At 41.2% G+C, this 21,637-nt stretch overlaps 1 protein-coding gene across 3 annotated transcripts in view; it reads left to right on the top strand.

Annotated features, from left to right (window-relative positions):
• The window catches only part of LOC123761523 (uncharacterized), a 407,292-nt gene that overhangs the window by 295,193 nt on the left and 90,462 nt on the right, over positions 1-21,637 (top strand). For all 3 annotated transcript variants that reach the window (XM_069313339.1, XM_069313343.1, XM_045747550.2), the window contains exon 8: positions 15,634-15,807. In XM_069313339.1, coding sequence (XP_069169440.1) covers positions 15,634-15,807 — 174 coding nt within the window. The remainder of the gene's footprint in view (positions 1-15,633; positions 15,808-21,637) is intronic.

Here is a 21,637-nt window from a genome sequence, read left to right as displayed (position 1 = left end):
GTTCCGTTTCCTTCCCTTGGTGCCCTGTAAATACTACCCTTGGGGCTTGGAGCCACCTTCCACAAGTCGCCTTGGGATCTACCTCCGCAGTGTCTTTTGCTGCTTGGTGATTGACCACCCTTGGAATTAGCTGGGGTTTGTGTTCCCCTGTTTGTCTTTGGGTAAGGGATAATTTTCGTCACTGGTAGGGGCGCAGGGTATGTTGCTGTTAGTTATCACCTCACATAGCAGCCGACTCTGTTCCGCCTGGGTACGTTGTCCTCTTGCAGGTGATTTTCTTTTTCTTTTTGTTTAGCTGCCTGGTGAAGGGGTCTGCCATTTGGTTAGTCAAACCCTATTGTTACTTGGTCCTCCTCCGCTAGGCGCTTGCAAGTGTATACGTCCCGAGGGTTCAACTTTAGCAGTTTGCTTCGTAGTTTTGGGTGCCGGCTAACAGTACCCTGCTAGCAGTCATCTCAAGATAACCCTGCCTGGGTTTCGCTTATCCAAATACCATGACTAAGGGCCCTGGGAAACCCCATGGGGCTCTGTGGTCCAATGGATGTGACCCTGGGTCTATTCTCGCTTCGTGCGAGTCAGAAGGTTGCTGTCCCCCCTTGTCTCAGGGTGACGATCACCGGTTGTGCCTCAGCAATGCTGCCTGTTGTGACGGTGACACTTTCGACCCGGAGTTGCGTGAGTTTTGTTGCTTGTACGTACTCCAGTTCACCCAATCTACTGATGATTATATGCGAGTGTAGACAGCTTCAGTGTTGCATGCTAGGTTCAGGTTGCTGCAATGCCAGAGGTAGGTTGCTTCCACGGATGCCCCAAGACTGCTCCGCTTTGGCTATAGGGACCCGGACTTGGGGGTGTTAGTTGCCTTGGCTTTGGTTCCGTCCGCACCCCCTGGTCCTTCCCCTTCTGTTGTGCATCCTGGTCCTCACTCCTTGCTTTCAACTCCAAAGTGGCTGAGGGTTTCGGAGTCAGAGCAAGGTTTAGTTGGTGTTGAGACTGACAGTTTCAGGTGAGCCCCTTTTGGGGTGGCAGCAGAGGCATTCGAGCCTGGTCCTCTAGCCGAAGCTTCTGGGTCTGACCAATAGGCCCCATTATTTCCTGTTTTTTGGTGGTTTCTTTAGAGGCAGGGGGGTTTGTAGGACATCTCGGTTCCAGATCCTCGGGGTGAGGTTTCCAGGGCGGGGGAGGGGTTGACTTCGCGACCTTGGGCCCTGTTGGACCTCGCTTGGGTTTTTGTACAGCGCTGCCTTGGAGAGGGGCTTGGTGTTACAAGGAGAGGGTTTCTCTTATTCTCCCTCCTTGTACGAATTGGATTTGGCATCTACCCCTACCCAGGTTTAGTTCCGTGGGTTTGTCGGTTGTCGTTCCAGAGGTTTTCGGCCTCCTGCATCCCACCCCACCCCATGCGGTGCGGGAGGCCATTGCGGCTTGCCTCGTGCACGACGTGTATTACGCCTTCATAATGTATCTGAATTACACACAGAAATCGCAATAGCGTGATGCATCACATGAACAAATCCACAAGGGCCATGATGAGGGTTTGAACCTACGTCCGAGAGCAGCCCAGACGCGCCTTAATCGACTGAGTTACGACATGGTATAAGGATTGCAACCGGGAAATCAACTTGACCTACCACGGATCCTGCAGGCTCTCCGAGAGACAAACCAGGTTTTTACACAATTCCCCTCATGCACCCAAGCTCTGTCAATAAGCTGTTCTACCTCTTCGCCCTTACTTCATTACACATATGTAATGAAATTTGTTCATTTGATGCATCACGCTATTGTGATTTCTGTGTGTAATGAAGTAAGAGCGAAGAGGTAGAACAGCTTATTGACAGAGCTCGGGTGCATGGGGGGAATTGTGTAAAAATCTGGTTTCTCTTCGAGAGACCGTGATGACTTCTCTGGGGGTACTCTCTCTCTCCGTTTTGCCTGCATACCACTAGGACCTGGTTGTGATTCACTGCTTGTCTCACTAAAAATTTGTCTAGCGACGCTTGTTTTTCCCTTCGTTTTAACACTTGTCTGTAGTGATGCATCACAGCGTCATTGAAAAGGTTAAGGCAACGGCCTGCTACAGCTTGCTCTGGGTGAGTAGTTTCAACAAAAGTTTGCATTTCTTCCCACAGTCTACATCACTTCTTAATTATTGAGGAAGGGACTTTCTGTATTGCCTCCTCTTTCCCTGAAGAAATTTGCTCAGCTGCCTCTATGGTCATCATCATATGTGTTTTCATATGTTGAACCTTACCACTGACTTTCTTGGGACCCATGGTGTGATATATAATACAGGGGTACCTAGGTTTAAGAGTTTAATCCATTCCTGGAGACAGTTCATAACCCGAAAACTCGTAAACCGAAGCTAATTTCCCCATAAGAAATAATGGGAAATGAATTAATCCATTCCTGACTACCCAAAGACTTCACTTCAAACTAAATTTTATAACTAATTCATCCAAATCTACACTACAAAAAGTATGTTCAAGTTATTACTTACCCTTGCTGATGACTCCTGTTGACATATGGAAGATGGTGAGGAGGGGGGAGGAAGAGAGGTGTTACTGTTTGGAAGGGGAGTCCCCTTCCATTATAACATCAGGCAGTGAAGATTTTTCTGGAGTGTGCGCACTGGCATGGGTTGCCTGCTTACCACTAGGTCCTGGATGTGGCTCACTGATTTTCTGTTTTCTCACAAGGAAACGTTCCATTGAAAATTGTTTTACCTTTCTTTGCAACACTTCTCTGTAGTGAGGCATCACATTGTCATTAAAAAGATCAATGCAACGGCCTGCTACAGCTTTATCTGGGTGATTCTTTTTAGCAAAACTTTGCAGTCCTTCCCATACTGCACACATTTTTTTAATTAATGAGGAAGGGACATTCTCTACTGCCTCTTCCTCCTCCTCCTCCCCTTGAAGATATTGTCCCCTTGTCACCCTGAAGATGTATTGTACAGTACTGCCTAGCTAGTTCAACAACACGTGTACCATTTTCATGCTTCCGAATGATCTCTTGTTTTTCCTGTATTGTCATCCTTATGTGTGATTTCTTGCCTTGAACCTTACCACTGGCTTTCTTGGGATCCATGGCGAGATATATAACAAAAACTTTTATGCTTAAATGGCCAAAAATCCGACCATTTTTGGCCATTTTTTAAATGGCCAAAAATCCATTTCAGCCATTTTTTAAATAGCTGACTAGCAAAGGCCTAGCGTACAGGCCGACTCTAGGTCGGCCAGTACACGTATCAACAAACTTGTAACCCGATGCAATGCTTGTATCCCGATAAAGATTTTCCGACCAAATCAGGTTCGTGACCCAGGGTTCCACTGTAATCAGTTTTCTGTTCAAAAAGCAAAAAATCACTTAAAAAAATGGAATTTCTTATAAGCGTGATCGTCACTAAACGGCCAGCTCTAGCAAACTGAGGTAGGTCGGCTTGCGCGACGCGCTCGGTCGACCCGAACGTGTATCAACGAATATCATAAGTCGAGTCACATTTTCCGATCAAATTTATATCGTAAGTCGAGGTACCACTGTATTGATGTTACTTCTGCTCAATTTCACAAGCTGTCTTGTGCGTTGCTTCACCTCTGGCCTGCTCATATGCCGCCTGAGCCACCCTGGTCATTAGACTGGGTTGCTCTCTCTTTTTTCTCTCTCTCTCTCTTTCCCCGGTTTGTAGTGGCCTCTTCAGTTCAGGAATGTTTTTCTAAGGTTCTTTTCCTGTTAGAATTGGCCTCTGGGGGTCGGGTCAGGGAGCTTCGTGCTCTCGTCCAGCGCAGGGGTTTCTGCTCTTTTGGTCCTGATGGTAGGTTTGTTAGTTTGCAGCCGTCTCCTCCTTTTCTGGCGAAGAATGAGTCTGCTGCTTTCTGGAGGGGTCCTTGGGTTGTTGATGCTTGATTGGTCAGGCCGGGGTGCATCATGTGTTGTGTCCAGTTGCGGCTGTCCTCCGTTACCAGCTCGCCATGGCTTTGGTGGCCTGGGACGTGCTATGGGTTGACCTGGTTTCCCTTCTTCCCTGTTCCAGGGCGCAGGTCTCCCAGGTCATCTGCATGTTTATCAGGTCTAGCTAGCCTGCGGTCTATCCTCCTGCCACATTGGGTCAGCTTTTGCAGCCAGTTGTCTCGACTTCGAATTGAGGAGCAAGGGTTGACCGCCTCCCGGGTAAGTCCCCGTTTTTGTTTTTGTCTTTGGATAGTTAGCTCCGGGGAGGCGACGGGGCTCCCTCCCCCATCCAGAAAACCAGCATTGAATGTAATGAAATGCCATTTTATGGGTGATACCTGGAGGCTCCCCGGCAATCCTCCCTCACTTCGGTCGGCGTTTCTTCGCGTTTTTGATATCCAGCCTTAATTAAGAACGCAAGGGTGAGTAGCCGGCGTGAAGGTCTGGGGCTTCCCCCCTTTTCCCCTCTCCCACAAAAGTGGAGGGGGAGGTTACGCAGATAGCGGCGCAGCAATATGGTGACGTCATGCTAGTTTGCTTGTTTTCACTTGGGGAGTTCTGTCCACTTGTTCAGCTCTTTTTTTTTTTCACCAGAATAAGGGGTTTGTTTTGGGGTGCTTACCTTTCTGGGTGCCTGACCTAGTCAATGACAGACATAGAATGCTTCCAACCACAGGGGGCCTGACAGCTGAGTGGATAGCGCTTCTTGTACTGTTACCTAGCAGTAAAGTACAGTACTGTCTCCACTCGATTATCGGGACTATATGGGAAAGACTCCCAGCCGGATATTCACGTGTTCCGGATAATGGTACTTTTTCACCCGAGTCCAAAAGTGACCATTTCCAACTATTTTTATGCTACAAACAACATAATTTGAATTGCCTTGCCACATATAATTATTAAATATTTGACTAAAAATCTCAACTTGCCTTGTTGGTGTTCGTCTTCTTGATTGATGCCACACATCTTGAAATTAAGAATTCTTAACAATTTATGTAACCTATACTAACACAACACTAAAGTTAACACTAAAAATTACTGTACAGTTCATTAAGCAAAGTTAGTTCTGACTGCCAGCTGCTGAAACCTCACTGGTTGAAGGCATTTGGGTTGCCTGTTAGGCCTCACTTGTTGAAGGTGCTTGGCTTGCCTGTGGCGCCTCCCTGGTTGAGGTGTATAACACGTAACTTGTCTTTAATTATTAGGACAACCTTCTTCCTCTTAACACCGCCAGAACGATTGATGCTGCTATCAGACATGGTCTTGGCCAAAAATGTTTATAGTTACTATGAAAAAAAAAAGTTATTTAAAAAATATTTCATTAATGGCGCGGCACTGTGGTATAACACGAGGGACGGGAGCACATGGCTTGACCCTGGCTTGGGCGGGGCCACTTGAGCCAGGGAGGAGGCAAGTTACGTAGGCCGCCAGGAGGAAAAAACTCAAAATATTTTTAAAGGAAACTTCAGCCTGTGCAAATTGTTTTAGGAAACTTGTATATTTGCTATTACATAATTACTAGTATTTCTTTTGTTTTTGGCTATGATGAATTGTTCTAAAATTAATGGTAATTCCTGTACTGTAGTGTATAGGCCTCTTCACATCCCCCTTATCCCCCAGGTTATTCCCCAGGTAGTCCCTCCCAACGCTCCCCTCTCTCCTGACACGACCCACCCACCCCACTCCCTCCTACACCATACGCTTCGAGCCACAGCCGTACGGGATTAATACGGTATGGCCCACCGCCTGCCTTTCGTATCCGGAAAATTCACTGCTTGTCCGGCTGACTGTGTGGATAGTGTAACATCGGCAGCAAGTTAACCGGCCCAGATTTTTTATCCGGCCAAACACCCGCTTTTCCGGCTCCCGTGGACATTTTAGCTGGATATTGAGAACTTTATCCGGTCACAATTTTGGCCGTATAAGGGTGTTTTCCAGATATTCAAATTTCGGATAATCGCGTGTCTACAGTATTATGTACGCTATCCATTTAATTAAATGACCAATATGGGGCTATACCATGATTGTTAAACTTGAAGTAGAGTACAGTATATATATACTTGGGGGTTGTTTAAATATAGGTCGTTTTTTGTGGGGAGCCCCATTGGCTCCCTGAAGCTATCCAAACTGACATGTGCCATATTAGTTTGATGTCATCAGTCCCGAGAGTTATGAATGCCTGCTGGAGACCACAAACCAGAACCTGGTCCCTTCAGAGAGGCACAGGGCACAATGGCCATAGAAGCTCTCTACATTTACAGAGCAGCACCTCTGGGTGGCACTGCAGGTTGCGCTCACATTTGGCTGCTGAGCATTTGCTCTCGCATTTGGCTGCTGAGTGTTTGCGCTCACATTTGGCTGCTGAGCGTTTGCGCTCGCTTTTTGGGGGGTTCTTCAATTACGTTGTTCATACGCTCTTGGTCTTCTTGGTGACTTGTTCCCATTGGTGTGACATATCTCTGGTTTGGGTTATGTCTGCTTTGTTAAGGGTGGGGAGGTGCGGGGATTGCTGTTTTCCTGCATCCCTGCTGTGGTGTCATTGGTTGTTTTGGTCAGTTTTGTCCTTACCTCGCTGTGCTCTTATTGTGCTTGTGGGGGTCGTGCTTTGGCTCTTCGGGCCAGCCTCTTCCCCGTGATTATCCAGGGATTCATGTTTCTATGCTTCTGAAACTCTGTTTGTAGCCTTCACCTCATGCATTCTTTTTCCTTCCTCCTCTGCCTATGGGCAAGTTCTTTTTCTTGTCTCTGTAGCTCCTTTGGGTACTCAGTTGCCTTCGATATCCCTTTCTAGGTGTTCTACTCGTCTTGAGTCATCTATGTTTTCCTGCCCTGTCTTGTCTGCAATGACATGTACATACTTTATTTTCTCCACCTCATGAAATTTTAGTTCTTGGGATTACATTTATTCCCCTTGGTACGTGTTGTTTGCTTTTGCTCCATTCTTCCGGACTCCTCTGTAGCGGTGCGTACTGTACATGGGTCCATCCATGATTATGCTCCAGCTGATGCATGCCATTTTGTCCTGTTTTTTTTATTCAAGGTATCCTACCCTGTATATTTCCCTGAGGACTTCTGGGTGGTGATCATGTATCCCATCTTGTGTTTACAGGCTGTGGTCACTGGGTTATTTTCTTTCTTTTCTTATGGCACCAGTTTTTGTGCCCAGTGACCTTGCCCTGTATGCTCATCCAACTCCCAAGCCTCTGGTCCTTGGTATCCTGTCCGTTTTATGGTTATTTTATTTATTTATTTATTTTTGAGATATACTAGTATACAAGAGTTGTTACATTCTTGTACAGCCACTAGTACGTGTAGCGTTTCGGGCAGGTCCCTGGAATACGACCCCCACGAAGAATCTTTCTTACAACCAAGTACTCATTTTACTGTTGAGTTAAACAGAGGCTACAGTTAAGAATTTGCGCCCAGTAAATCCTCCCCGGCCAGGATACGAACCCATGACAAAGCGCTCACGGAACACCAGGCGAGCGTCTTACCACTACACCACGGAGACTGCTTTCTTGAGATTATCTTGATGATTTCGGGGCTTTAGTGTCCCCGTGGCCCGGTCCTCGACCAGGCCTCCACCTCCAGGAAGCAGCCCGTGACAGCTGCTTGCTGGGGGTGGAGGCCTGGTACCTATTTTACTGCTAGGTAACAGGGGCATAGGGTGAAAGAAACTGCCCATTGTTTCTCGCCGGCGCCCAGGATCAAGCCCGGGACCACAGGATCACAAGTCCAGTGTGCTGTCCGCTCGGCTGACTGGCTCCCAGTTAATTTTATCTGTGGGTCTCTCCTACCATGGTTATGAAAAAAATGAACAACCAATGAACTTTTGTTCACGTTGTGCATCTTTTCCGCTGGCAAATGTGCAACCCATCCTCCGAATTGACAGTACGATTTAATACTAAGTGTAATAAGTACACTTTCTTACTGTCATAAACAGTGCATAATTGCACTTATGGGGCTGTTACATTTACTAAACTCCCTCCCCCGATTTAATTCTTCTTGTTTTCTGTTAAGACACTCAGAATTTTAGGATTACATTTTCAATTTCAATTTGCAATACACAAGTTTTAAATATCAGGACTTTCTTTTTCAGGTTTATTAAACAATATATATTTTTTTCAAAATTTTTAAATATCCTGAGTTACTTTACAATTTATTGATATATTTTAGTTTTGTTTTATTAGTTTTATAAAACTGTAATATCAATATAGCTATAGGTTAAGTACTAATTGTAATTAAGAAGCATTCAAATTATTATCTTCAAAAACTAAGACGGTTAGGTGAGGTTGTGGTTTTCTATTCAGTTTTTCAGGTAAACTCAAATATTCACAATATATTTGACAGTATGATTTAATACCAAGTGAAAATAAGTACAATTCCTAACTGCTATGAATAGTACATAATTGCACTTACTTCTTGTCTTACATTTACCACCCCATTTTTGGAGGACGGGCTGAAATGTGGTAGGTTCGTTTCCCGTTTGCCCTGGGTTCGTTTCAGGGTGCCCTAGGGTTCCTCGGGTTCATCTTTTTGGAGGTTTTCTTCCCCCTCGGATTCCCCTTGGGACGGGGGTTTGGGAGGCCTTTCACGTGAGACTCCAGTGAGGTGCAGTTTCGCCTCTGTTTTGGTTCCATTTTTGTTTCAGTTCGGTTCCTCTTCCCCTGATATGGCCTGTTCGAGGTTTCGGTGCCTTCCTGGCTGGCAGCCTCTTTTGATGGCTAGTTGGTGTGGGCTCCCAGCTGGGCTGTGTGTCTGCTAGCCAGGATCCGAATTCATAAAGCAGTTATTTAAGCCCTTATGAACCTGTACATCTTTTCTCAGTCTTTGGCGGCTTTGTTTACAATTATTAAACAGTTAATGAGCTCTGAATCACCAAGAGGCTGTCTATAACAAAACAATTGATTGGGAAGTTTTCATGCTTGTAAACTGTTTAATAAATGTAACCGAAGCAGTCAAAGATTGAGGAAAGGTGTACAGGTTCGTAAGTATTTGCGTAACTGCTTTATTAATCCGGGTCCTGGGATCTGGTTCTTATTCATTTTGCCAGGTTCAGGTTCCTGGTGAATTGGTAGAAGTCTATGGAGTGGATGTGGGTTTGCTGGAGTGCGTTCAGTGTGGGATGACGAAGTTAGTCCCGCAAATTTGAACCCTGTCATGTAGGGAAAGATTGACAAAGCTTGGATTGTGTTCTCTGGAGGGGCGAGGAATTGGGGTGGCATGATGGAAGTGTGCAAGTGGATAGGTGGACATGGCAGGGAGGATGTTTGTGGGGTGTTGGTGTCAGCGAGGGTACCTGATCAACCAGGCTGTGACTCGTACATCAGGCTGCGAGAAGCCGCTTCCAACAGCCTAGTTGACCAGACCAGCAGTGAGGAGAGGAGGCCTGGGCGATGACCTAACCACAGGGATGCTAAGACACGAAACCAACACAAGGTACAAGGTTAGGTGGGACAGGGCACGAAGCAATGGGTATAAATTGGATAAGTTTAGATTTAGAAAAGACCTGGGGTAAATACTGGTTCGGTAACACGGTTGTTGATTTGTGGAATCAATTTCTGCATAATATAATAGAAGTAGGATCCCTTCATTGTTTCAAGTGTAGGTTAGACATACTGTATACATGAATGAGATTGGGTGGATATAAATAGGAGCTGCCTCGTATGGGCCAATAGGCCTTCTGCAGTTACCTTCATTCTTATGTTCCTATGTTTTTAAGTCCCAGTCGATTCCTTCTCAGGTTTGGACTTGGCTGGGCATTGTGTGGGATATGCGGACTGCGTCCGTCTCTCCCCCTTCTGCGGCGTTGGTCTGGTTGCAGTACCTCCTGCAGCTGTTTTTGAGAAGGGGATTCCCGGGTCTCTCGGCGGTTGCTTGTGCAGTTGTGCGGGAGCCTAAACCATGCTGGTTTACCTGCTGGGAATGGTTTGGCTTCCGAGGTTTTTCTAGTATCTTTGGGGCAGCCCCTTTCGCGCCTCTCGCGACCTCCGAGTTCGCACCCTGGTGCCTTCACGTCACTTGCTGGGTCATCGCCTTTCTCTTTGGGGTTTTTGGGGTTATGGCGCCGTCCCCTTCCCGCGCTCGATGTGTTCCCGGACACCTCGAATCTCTGCTGCGGCTTTGTGGCTAGGGTCGTTTGAGCTTCGTCCTTCCGTCGGGCTCGCAGCATGGTGCGGGAGTTTGCGGCTATGTGGCTGGCGTTGCGGCAGATTCGGATTCCTGAAGGCTTTCTGATCAGGCTCCATTTGGATTGCACCCCTGTGGTTCATTTTTCTGACTCGTGGGCGAAGGGGCTGGTCACTACGGTCCGTGGCTCTTTGGGGCTGGTTGCTTCGGGTAGCTCTTGTAATTACCTAAGTGTAGTTACAGGATGAGAGCTACGCCTGTTGTGTCCTATCTTCCCAGCACTCTGTCATACAACGCTTTGAAATTACTGACGTTTTGGCCTCCACCACCTCACCTAATTTGTTCCAACCGTCTACCACTCTGAACAAATCCACAAGGGCCGTGACGAGGATTCGAACCTACGTCCGAGAGCATCCCAGACGCTGCCTTAATTGACTGAGCTACGACATGGTATAAGAATTGCAACCAGAAATTCTACTGAATTTACTTGGATCCTGCAGCCTCTCCGAGACACAAACAGGATTTTACACAATTCCCCCATGCTCGGAGTTTCCCTGTGTCTCGGAGAGGCTGCAGGATCCAAGTAAATTTTTATTATTTTCTCGTGCTTGGTGGTGGTTGAGGGCAGTGAAGCACCAGTGTTGGTATTAACTCTTGTAGTGGGCTAAGTGTTGTGGTCTTAACTTTAAGGCTGGTTTTGCCCAAGAGAACCTTGGATGGTGGGTTGGTGACCTCACTGATTACTGACTCGGGTCACTGCCTGCCTGCCTGACTATACTCTCCGAGCGGTCACTTTTACCATGTGCATCTGCACTATTTCTTTTGAAAAACACTTTATGCTATGTTTTTTAGAAGTAATTTTGGTTTCAATCTGCCTGCCAGACTTTCATACACAATTATGCCATTTTCCACTGGATGTGTTGGTTGTTTATCCCTCCCAATTTTAAGAAAACGGTGGAGCATGCACACACGCAAATGAAGTATGAAGAAAAAGTGCTTAAATTAGAAGAGGACAATGGAGCTCTTTGGAGTGAGCTTTGCACTCTAAAAGGGAGTATGCTGCAACAAGGTAAGATTATTACTGCATTAACAGACAAGGTAACAAATCAGGAGGAGCAAATCAAGGAACTAGTGAAAGAAAATGAGGCATGGAAAATGAAGTGTGGTGACTTTGAAGAAATAAACAAAAAGATAGACTCATATGGTGAACAACTCCAAGCAAGCCTAAGGGCTAACATAGAGTTAGGTAAGGATCTCCAACTGGAAACTTCACTGACAACTCACATAGAGGAGGTGAATAAAGAACTAGAAAAGTATAAAGAAGAAATAAAAGCGACATATGCTCAAGTTGTAAAAGAGAAAGAGACTATCAAAGAAGTGTGTTCGGAAGTCAAAACCAGAAATGACCAACAAGAAGCAGAAATTAGGCAAGCAATTAGGAAAGAACTGGTTACCAACAGTAAACTGGTACAAAACACTGCAGATAGAACTAAGTCCATAATCATTTTTGGATGTTTAGAGAAGGAAATTTCATCTAGGGTGGACCGAGCGGCAGAAGAGATGAAAATCATAGAGAAAATAGTAGGTTTAGGAGAAGGCTCAAAGGAAAATGTCAGTGATTTTAGAAGAATAGGAAAATATGAGAAAGAAAAGAACCGCCCCTTAAGGGTGACCTTTAATGGAGTGAAAAACATGATGGAAGTGCTAAGAAATGCCAGGAATCTGCAGAGTGATGAGGTTGGCAAATCTTGGTCAATAAGACAAGACCTCTCCAAGGAAGACAGAGAAAAGCTGAAAATGAACTTAATTGAGGCAAAACGTCTAAATGGGGATAGAAATGAAGAAGACAGAAATTCTTTTTTTTACAAAGTGACAGGGACTGGAAAGCTTGTGAAATGGTACATAAAAACAAAGCAACAAGATCAGTAGTGGAAGGGGGAGTAAAGAGCAAAGGAAAAGGGAACATGTTCCTGAAAATTGTATATACCAACATAGATGGAGTGAGGTCAAAAACTTTGGAGTTGCAAGATATAATCCAGCTTAGGGTCCCAGATATTGTTGCATTATCAGAAACGAAACTTGAAGGAAATATAATAAATGAAGTCATATTCCCAAGAGGCTACTCAGTTTGGAGACGTGACAGGAAAACTAGGAAGGGAGGAGGAGTGGCTGTACTGGTGAAAAAACACCTGAAGGTAAAAGAGTTAATATTTGAAAACCCTCGAGATATTGACATAATGGCATTGCAGGTCTGGAATCAGGATGATAACCTGATAATTGTAAATACCTACAGCCCACCAGCAAGCAACACGTGGACAAAGGAAGAACTGGATGACAAACGAGAGGGCCTCATAATGGTCATGAGAGATATTATTGTACAAGCAGATAAAGATAAATCACGACTGTTGATACTGGGGGACTTCAACTTTAGAGCAATAGACTGGGAGGCCTATGAAGCAAGAACGGAGGACTTTTGGACATGCAGATTTGTGAACCTCATTCTGGAGACATTCTTGTATCAACACATAAAGCAAGCCACAAGAATGAGGGAAGGAGATATACCGTCAGTACTGGATCTAGTATTCACCAGGAAAGAAGAAGAGATTTTTGACATCCAGTACCTTCCTCCCTTGGGAAAGAGTGATCACGTCCTGTTAGACATTAAATATGCTTTAAGATATCATCTAGAAGAAAATGGGGACATTGAAACAGTTGATAAACTCGATTTAAAGAGAGGCAACTATGGGGAACTTCAAAATTTTTTTAATGAGTGTAATTGGACAGAATTGTTGCTAGGCAGGGAAGTAAATGAAATGTATGCCAAATTTTTAAAACTATACGAGGAAGGCACACAAACATTCATACCAAAACAGAGATGCAGGACCAAAAAACAGGATTGGTTCGACAGAAATTGTGAGAGGGCAAGAGACCAAAAGACACAAAAATGGAATCAGTATAGGAAGAGGCCAAACCCCCAAACATACCAGCGATACAAAGATGCGAGAAACAATTATACAGCAGTAAGGAGAGAGGCAGAAAGAAATTTTGAAAAAGGGATAGCAGATAAATGTAAAACAGAACCGGGCCTATTCTACAAATTCATAAACAACAAATTGCAGGTAAAGGATAATATCCAGAGGTTGGAAATGGGAAACAGATTCACGGAAAATGAAAAGGAAATGTGTGAAACATTAAATGAAAAGTTCCAAAGTGTGTTTGTACAAAATGAAATCTTCAGAGAACCAGACACAATAAGAATTCCAGAGAACAACATAGAGCGGATAGAGGTGTCTAGAGATGAAGTGGAAAATATGCTAAAGGAGCTCGGGAGGAACAAAGCAGCTGGCCCAGATGGCGTTTCACCATGGGTTCTGAGAGAATGTGCATCTGAGCTCAGCATTCCACTTCACCTGATCTTTCAGGCATCCCTGTGTACAGGAATCGTAGCAGACGTGTGGAAACAGGCTAACATAGTTCCAATCTACAAAAGTGGCAGCAGGGAAGACCCCCTCAATTATAGACCTGTATCATTGACAAGTGTAATAGTGAAAGTATTGGAAAAGCTAATCAAAACTAAATGGGTAGAACACCTGGAGAGAAATGATATAATATCAGACAGACAGTATGGTTTTCGATCAGGAAGATCCTGTGTATCGAATTTACTCAGTTTCTATGATCGGGCCACAGAGATATTACAGGAAAGAGATGGCTGGGTTGACTGCATCTATCTGGACCTAAAAAAGGCTTTCGACAGAGTTCCACATAAGAGGTTGTTCTGGAAACTGGAAAATATTGGAGGGGTGACAGGTAAGCTTCTATCATGGATGAAAAATTTTCTGACTGATAGAAAAATGAGGGCAGTAATCAGAGGCAATGTATCGGAATGGAGAAATGTCACAAGTGGAGTACCACAGGGTTCAGTTCTTGCACCAGTGATGTTTATTGTGTACATAAATGATCTACCAGTTGGTATACAGAATTATATGAACATGTTTGCTGATGATGCTAAGATAATAGGAAGGATAAGAAATTTAGATGATTGTCATGCCCTTCAAGAAGACCTGGACAAAATAAGTATATGGAGCACCACTTGGCAAATGGAATTTAATGTTAATAAATGTCATGTTATGGAATGTGGAATAGGAGAACATAGACCCCACACAACCTATATATTATGTGAGAAATCTTTAAAGAATTCTGATAAAGAAAGAGATCTAGGAGGGGTTCTAGATAGAAAACTATCACCTGAGGACCACATTAAGAATATTGTGCAAGGAGCCTATGCAATGCTTTCTAACTTCAGAATTGCATTTAAATACATGGATGGCGATATACTAAAGAAGTTGTTCATGACTTTTGTTAGGCCAAAGCTAGAATATGCAGCTGTTGTGTGGTGCCCATATCTTAAGAAGCACATCAACAAACTGGAAAAGGTGCAAAGACATGCTACTAAGTGGCTCCCAGAACTGAAGGGCAAGAGCTACGAGGAGAGGTTAGAAGCATTAAATATGCCAAAACTAGAAGACAGAAGAAAAAGAGGTGATATGATCACTACGTACAAAATAGTAACAGGAATTGATAAAATCGACAGGGAAGACTTCCTGAGACCTGGAACTTCAAGAACAAGAGGCCATAGATTTAAACTAGCTAAACACAGATGCCGAAGAAATATAAGAAAATTCACCTTCGCAAATAGAGTGGTAGACGGTTGGAACAAGTTAAGTGAGAAGGTGGTGGAGGCCAAGACCGTCAGTAGTTTCAAAGCGTTATATGACAAAGAGTGCTGGGAAGACGGGACACCACGAGCGTAGCTCTCATCCTGTAACTACACTTAGGTAATTACACTTAGGTAATTACACGCGCGCACACACATGGTCACACCCTATCACTTATCTATACGTTGCATACAGGGTTGTGTACATTGATAAAGAATGTATATTCATTCACTGATACACAATTCCTTGGAAGCCCAAATACCTAAAAGGTATTTATACAATTCTAAGGAATTGTGTATCGGTGAATGAATCAATAATTGTATGAATGAATGAATTTGTATCATTCAGAGCATAAGAAATGAGGAAATTGCAAAAGGCCTATTGGCCCATTCGAAGAAGCTTCTATTTATATCCACCCAAACTTCTTCGTATATATGAATGAGTTTGGGTGGATACAAGTAGCTGCTGCCTCATATGGTTAGCTCATATTTGGTATAAGTAACACTTGTGATAATGACGATATTTGCATAGTAACCATTCATGAAACAATACCAGGAATTTTGTTATGGGTCTAGATGAACTCTTCTATATCCATATATAGAAGTACTGTATCCGTATTAGCCTCATTGGTGTAACACCCAGATAAGAATACTGTAGTGTAAATCAATGTAAGATGACTAATTATTTTATGTGCATTATGTATATTTTATCAAGTTTGTGGCCATTATTTAGTATCAGTTTTTCTTTATAAATCTGATCATAAATTATTCTAATGAAATATAGTTTACTATAATAACTTACCAGTACTTTATATAATACTAATTATTTGTGCCGCCCACAGAGAGCCCGGGCGTTATGAAGGCACGACTAATAGGTACAGTCGTTACGAGCGTACAAGGAGAGAAGGCGCCCCATTTCCTGCCAGACCTGCAGCCAACAATCGAACGACTGCTTACAATGCGACAGGCACCCGGTCACGAGGGCGATATGACAACTATGATGAATTTCCCCCAGTGTGAGTGTTAGAAGGCAGTTTAATTTTTTTTTTTTTTTTTTTTTCTTTTACTGTTTAAATTTGCTGTCAAAATAACTTTGTGCTCATAATGAAGTTCTATTATCAAGTAATCATAATTTTATATATATATATAATATATATATATATATGTCGTACCTAGTAGCCAGAACGCACTTCTCAGCCTACTATGCAAGGCCCGATTTGCCTAATAAGCCAAGTTTTCATGAAATAATGTTTTTTCGACTACCTAACCTAACCTAACTCTTTCTGCTACCTAACCTAACCTAGCCTATAAAGATAGGTTAGGTTAGGTTGGGTTGGTTAGGTTCGGTCATATATCTACGTTAATTTTAACTCCAATAATAAAAAAATTGACCTCATACATAATGAAATGGGTAGCTTTATCATTTCATAAGAAAAAAAAATTAGAGAAAATATATTAATTCAGGAAAACTTGGCTTATTAGGCAAATCGGGCCTTGCATAGTAGGCTGAGAAGTGCGTTCTGGCTACTAGGTACGACATATATATAATATATATATATATATATATTATATATATATATATATTATATATATATTATATATTATATATATATTATATATATATATATATATATTATATATATATATATATATATATATATATATATTTTATATATATATATATATATATATATATATATTTTATATATATATATATATATATATATATATATATATATATATATATATATATATATATATATATATATATATATATATATATATATATTAGTATATTTTGGTAGCAGTCTCTCCTGTAGACATATATTATTAAATATGACCGAAAAAGTAAGATTAATAATTCTAACACGAATTTTCTCAAACTTTCGTACATTACGCTTCACTGTTGGAGGTAAATAAAAAATCACTTCTCCAAAATTCATTTTTATTTCTAGTCTGACGCGACACGGGCGCGTTTCGTAAAACTTATTACATTTTCAAAGACTTCACAAATACACAACTGCTTAGAACTTGCGTTTCCCTGATTTTATATCTACATTTGAGTGAGGTGGGAAGGGTGATGTGGCATTACATTTGAGTGAGGTGGGAAGGGTGATGTGGCATTAACACAAGACAGAACACTAGGGGATATTAATAGGGTATTAAAAGTATCAACACAAGACAGAACAGAAACAATGGGTATTGAATAGAAGTGTTTGTAGAAAGCCTATTGGTCCATATTTCTTGATGCTTCTATATTGGAGCGGAGCCTTGAGGTGGGTAGAATATAGTTGTGCAATAATTGGCTGTTGATTGCTGGTGTTGACTTCTTGATGTGTAGTGCCTCGCAAACGTCAAGCCGCCTGCTATCGCTGTATCTATCGATGATTTCTGTGTTGTTTACTAGGATTTCTCTGGCGATGGTTTGGTTATGGGAAGAGATTATATGTTCCTTAATGGAGCCCTGTTGTTTATGCATCGTTAAACGCCTAGAAAGAGATGTTGTTGTCTTGCCTATATACTGGGTTTTTTGGAGCTTACAGTCCCCAAGTGGGCATTTGAAGGCATAGACGACGTTAGTCTCTTTTAAAGCGTTCTGTTTTGTGTCTGGAGAGTTTCTCATGAGTAGGCTGGCCGTTTTTCTGGTTTTATAGTAAATCGTCAGTTGTATCCTCTGATTTTTGTCTGTAGGGATGACGTTTCTATTAACAATATCTTTCAGGACCCTTTCCTCTGTTTTATGAGCTGTGGAAAAGAAGTTCCTGTAAAATAGTCTAATAGGGGGTATAGGTGTTGTGTTGTCTCTTCGGAGGTTGCATGGCTTTTCACTTTCCTTCTTATGATGTCTTCGATGAAACCATTGGAGAAGCCGTTATTGACTAGGATTCTGCCTTACCCTACAGAGAAGAACTCTGTAGGGTAAGGCAGGTCCTAGTCAATAACGGCTTCTCCAATGGTTTCATCGAAGACATCATAAGAAGGAAAGTGAAAAGCCATGCAACCTCCGAAGAGACAACTAACACAACACCTATACCCCCTATTAGACTATTTTACAGGAACTTCTTTTCCACAGCTCATAAAACAGAGGAAAGGGTCCTGAAAGATATTGTTAATAGAAACGTCATCCCTACAGACAAAAATCAGAGGATACAACTGACGATTTACTATAAAACCAGAAAAACGGCCAGCCTACTCATGAGAAACTCTCCAGACACAAAACAGAACGCTTTAAAAGAGACTAACGTCGTCTATGCCTTCAAATGCCCACTTGGGGACTGTAAGCTCCAAAAAACCCAGTATATAGGCAAGACAACAACATCTCTTTCTAGGCGTTTAATGATGCATAAACAACAGGGCTCCATTAAGGAACATATAATCTCTTCCCATAACCAAACCATCGCCAGAGAAATCCTAGTAAACAACACAGAAATCATCGATAGATACAGCGATAGCAGGCGGCTTGACGTTTGCGAGGCACTACACATCAAGAAGTCAACACCAGCAATCAACAGCCAATTATTGCACAACTATATTCTACCCACCTCAAGGCTCCGCTCCAATATAGAAGCATCAAGAAATATGGACCAATAGGCTTTCTACAAACACTTCTATTCAATACCCATTGTTTCTGTTCTGTCTTGTGTTGATACTTTTAATACCCTATTAATATCCCCTAGTGTTCTGTCTTGTGTTAATGCCACATCACCCTTCCCACCTCACTCAAATGTAATGCCACATCACCCTTCCCACCTTACTCAAATGTAGATATAAAATCAGGGAAACGCAAGTTCTAATCAGTTGTGTATTTGTGAAGTCTTTGAAAATGTAATAAGTTTTACGAAACGCGCCCGTGTCGCGTCAGACTAGAAATAAAAATGAATTTTGGAGAAGTGATTTTTGATTTACCTCCAACAGTGAAGCGTAATGTACGAAAGATTGAGAAAATTCGTGTTAGAATTATTAATCTTACTTTTTCGGTCATATTTAATAATATATATATATATATATATATATATATATATATATATATATATATATATATATATATATATATATATATATATATATATATATATATATATATATATATATATATATATATATATATATATATATATATATATATATATATATATATATATATATATATATATATATATATATATATATATATATATATATATATATATATATATATATATATATATATATATATATATATATATATATATATATATATATATATAATTTTATTTTTATTTTATTATTGATTTACAGGTATTTTATTTATTTATTTTATTATTTATTTCATTATTTATTTTATTTATTTATTTCATTATTTATTTATTTTATTTATTTATTTATTTTATTTATTTATTTATTTTATTTATTTATTTCATTATTTATTTATTTTATTTATTTATTTATTTTATTTATTTATTTATTTTATTTATTTATTTCATTATTTATTTTATTGTTTATTTCGTTAAAAACGACAAAGTTTTAGATGTATGATTCTGGCACGAATCTTTCCGATATTCAGTATGTTCTTTACTGAAGCGGGAAGATTAAAAATTAACTCTCCAAAAGTTCATTTATAATTTTTATTTGGGTCTGAAGCCTAATGATGTGTTTCGTAAGATCTCGCCTCACATTATTAAATTCAAATTGTACTGTGTTAGCACCTGGTTATATCCTCTTATTGTGAGGTGGTTAGGTGACATATGGATGAATGACATTACATGGCGAAAAACCACCAACCTTCTAATGAAGAATTTTCCTGATACCAAGAAAAATACCTTGAAAGAGACCAACATTGTGTATGTCTTCATATGCCCACTTGGGGATTGTCAGCCCCAACGAACTTGGTATATAGGTATATAGACAAGACTACAACGTCTCTCTCTCTAGGCGTTTAACAATGCACAAACAACAAGGCTCCATCAAGGAACACACAATCGCCACACACAACGAGACGCTCACCAGGGATATTTTGACGAGATACTGAAATAATTGATACAATGACAACAGAAGATTAGACATCAGTGAAGCGCTGCATATCAAGAAATCTAGACCACCAATCAATAACCAGCTAATACACAGCATACACATACACACAGTACCCACTTAAAGACCCCAGGCGAAATGCAGAAGCTGGATTGAATGACCCTGCAGCAGGAACGGAAGCAATCAGAAGAACATGAGCTGCCAACATCAATTACTCTTCTTTCAATACCTCATTAATACCCAATTAATTTAACACTTTCCCACTCTTGGCGCACGTGCCTGAGCCCACCCCAAAATGGGTTTGGCAATTCGTACCCAGCCCCATGATTCCCGGAACATGTGTACTCTTTCCAGTGTTCTGACCTCAGTTTCTAAGCTACGTCGTTCATTTTGGTATCAAATTGTTTACAATCAATAGGCACGCATTTTAAAACTAGTCCTATAATAATTGAATAATAAATGGAATTTTAACAAATATTTTAATTTTTGGATGCTTATCACCACACAAGTATTTATAATATTTCCAGTGTTCTGACCTCAACTGTTGTGCTATTTCGTTCATTTTAGTGTCAAATTGTTCGCAATCTAAATGCGCGCATTATCAAACTAGTCACATAATAATCGAATATTAAATGAAATTTTAACAAATATTTTAATTTTGGATTGCAAAATTTTGGACTGCTACAGCATTCATTATGGTATCAAATGGTGCACAATCTACAGGCACTCATTTTAAAACCAGTCCCAGAATGATTGGATAAAAATTAGAATTTTAACAAATATTTTAATTTACGATGCAATATAGGTGATTGGCGTACATCCGTGAGAAAATGTTTTGACACAGTGTGTGTGGTTACTGGGCGAAAGTACTAATACCCCATGTAATGTTATTCATCCATGTCACCTACCAACTCACCATAAGAGGATATAACCAGGTGCTAACACATTAGAATTCACAGTACTGCTCCTGTGCCAGGTAAGTTCACTACAGGCTCACATAGCCCGTGCTACTTGCCCCGCTCCTGTGCCAGGTAAGTTCACTACGGGCTCACATAGCCCGTGCTACTTGCCCCGCTCCTGTGCCAGGTAAGTTCACTACGGGCTCACATAGCCCGTGCTACTTGCCCCGCTCTTGTGCCAGGTAAGTTCACTACGGGCTCACATAGCCCGTGCTACTTGCCCCGTTCCTGTGCCAGGTAAGCTACCGGCCCGTGCTACTTGGAACTTGTTCTGAGTAGCTGAATCTATAACAACAACACATTACAGTATTAGAATTTGTCTTTGAGAATGTGAGGTGAGACCTTACGAAACGCATTACTAGGCGTCAAACCCAAATAAAAAGTAAAAATAAACTTTGGAGAGCTAATTTTTAATCTTCCTGCTTCAGTAAAGAAAAACATAAGGAATATAGAGAAGATTTGTGCCAGAATCATAAATCTAAAACTTTGTTGCTTTCCACAAAATGTTTAAAAGAAGACTGCTACCAAATATATAAATGGGTGTGTAAATCACGAAAAGTAACACATGATGAAAAATGTGACAGTGTCGGACTATGAAGGAAGGATTGGAACAGGAATTTCCTTGAGTACTTTCATATTTAACCCTTATACTACTCAGCAAAAGGGGCAGGAAAGTGAAAAATAACTGAATTATGTAAAAATTACTTAAAAATGTTAAACAAATCAACTTATTGGCTTCAGTGTCGTGAAACTTTCATCAAAACACTACACTGTACTTCACTACACTAGTGGTGTTAAATTTGTTCATTTCATCAAAATATTTATGAAATTGATTTTAGATGAATTTGTTTAAAAAGAAGAACTTTTCTTGATAAGGAGA

The sequence above is a fragment of the Procambarus clarkii genome, chromosome 7, assembly GCF_040958095.1.
Source record: "Procambarus clarkii isolate CNS0578487 chromosome 7, FALCON_Pclarkii_2.0, whole genome shotgun sequence".
NCBI lineage: Eukaryota > Metazoa > Arthropoda > Malacostraca > Decapoda > Cambaridae > Procambarus > Procambarus clarkii.
The sequence above is the reverse complement of the archived record's forward strand: the minus strand, read 5'-3'. Positions and strand labels throughout refer to the sequence as shown.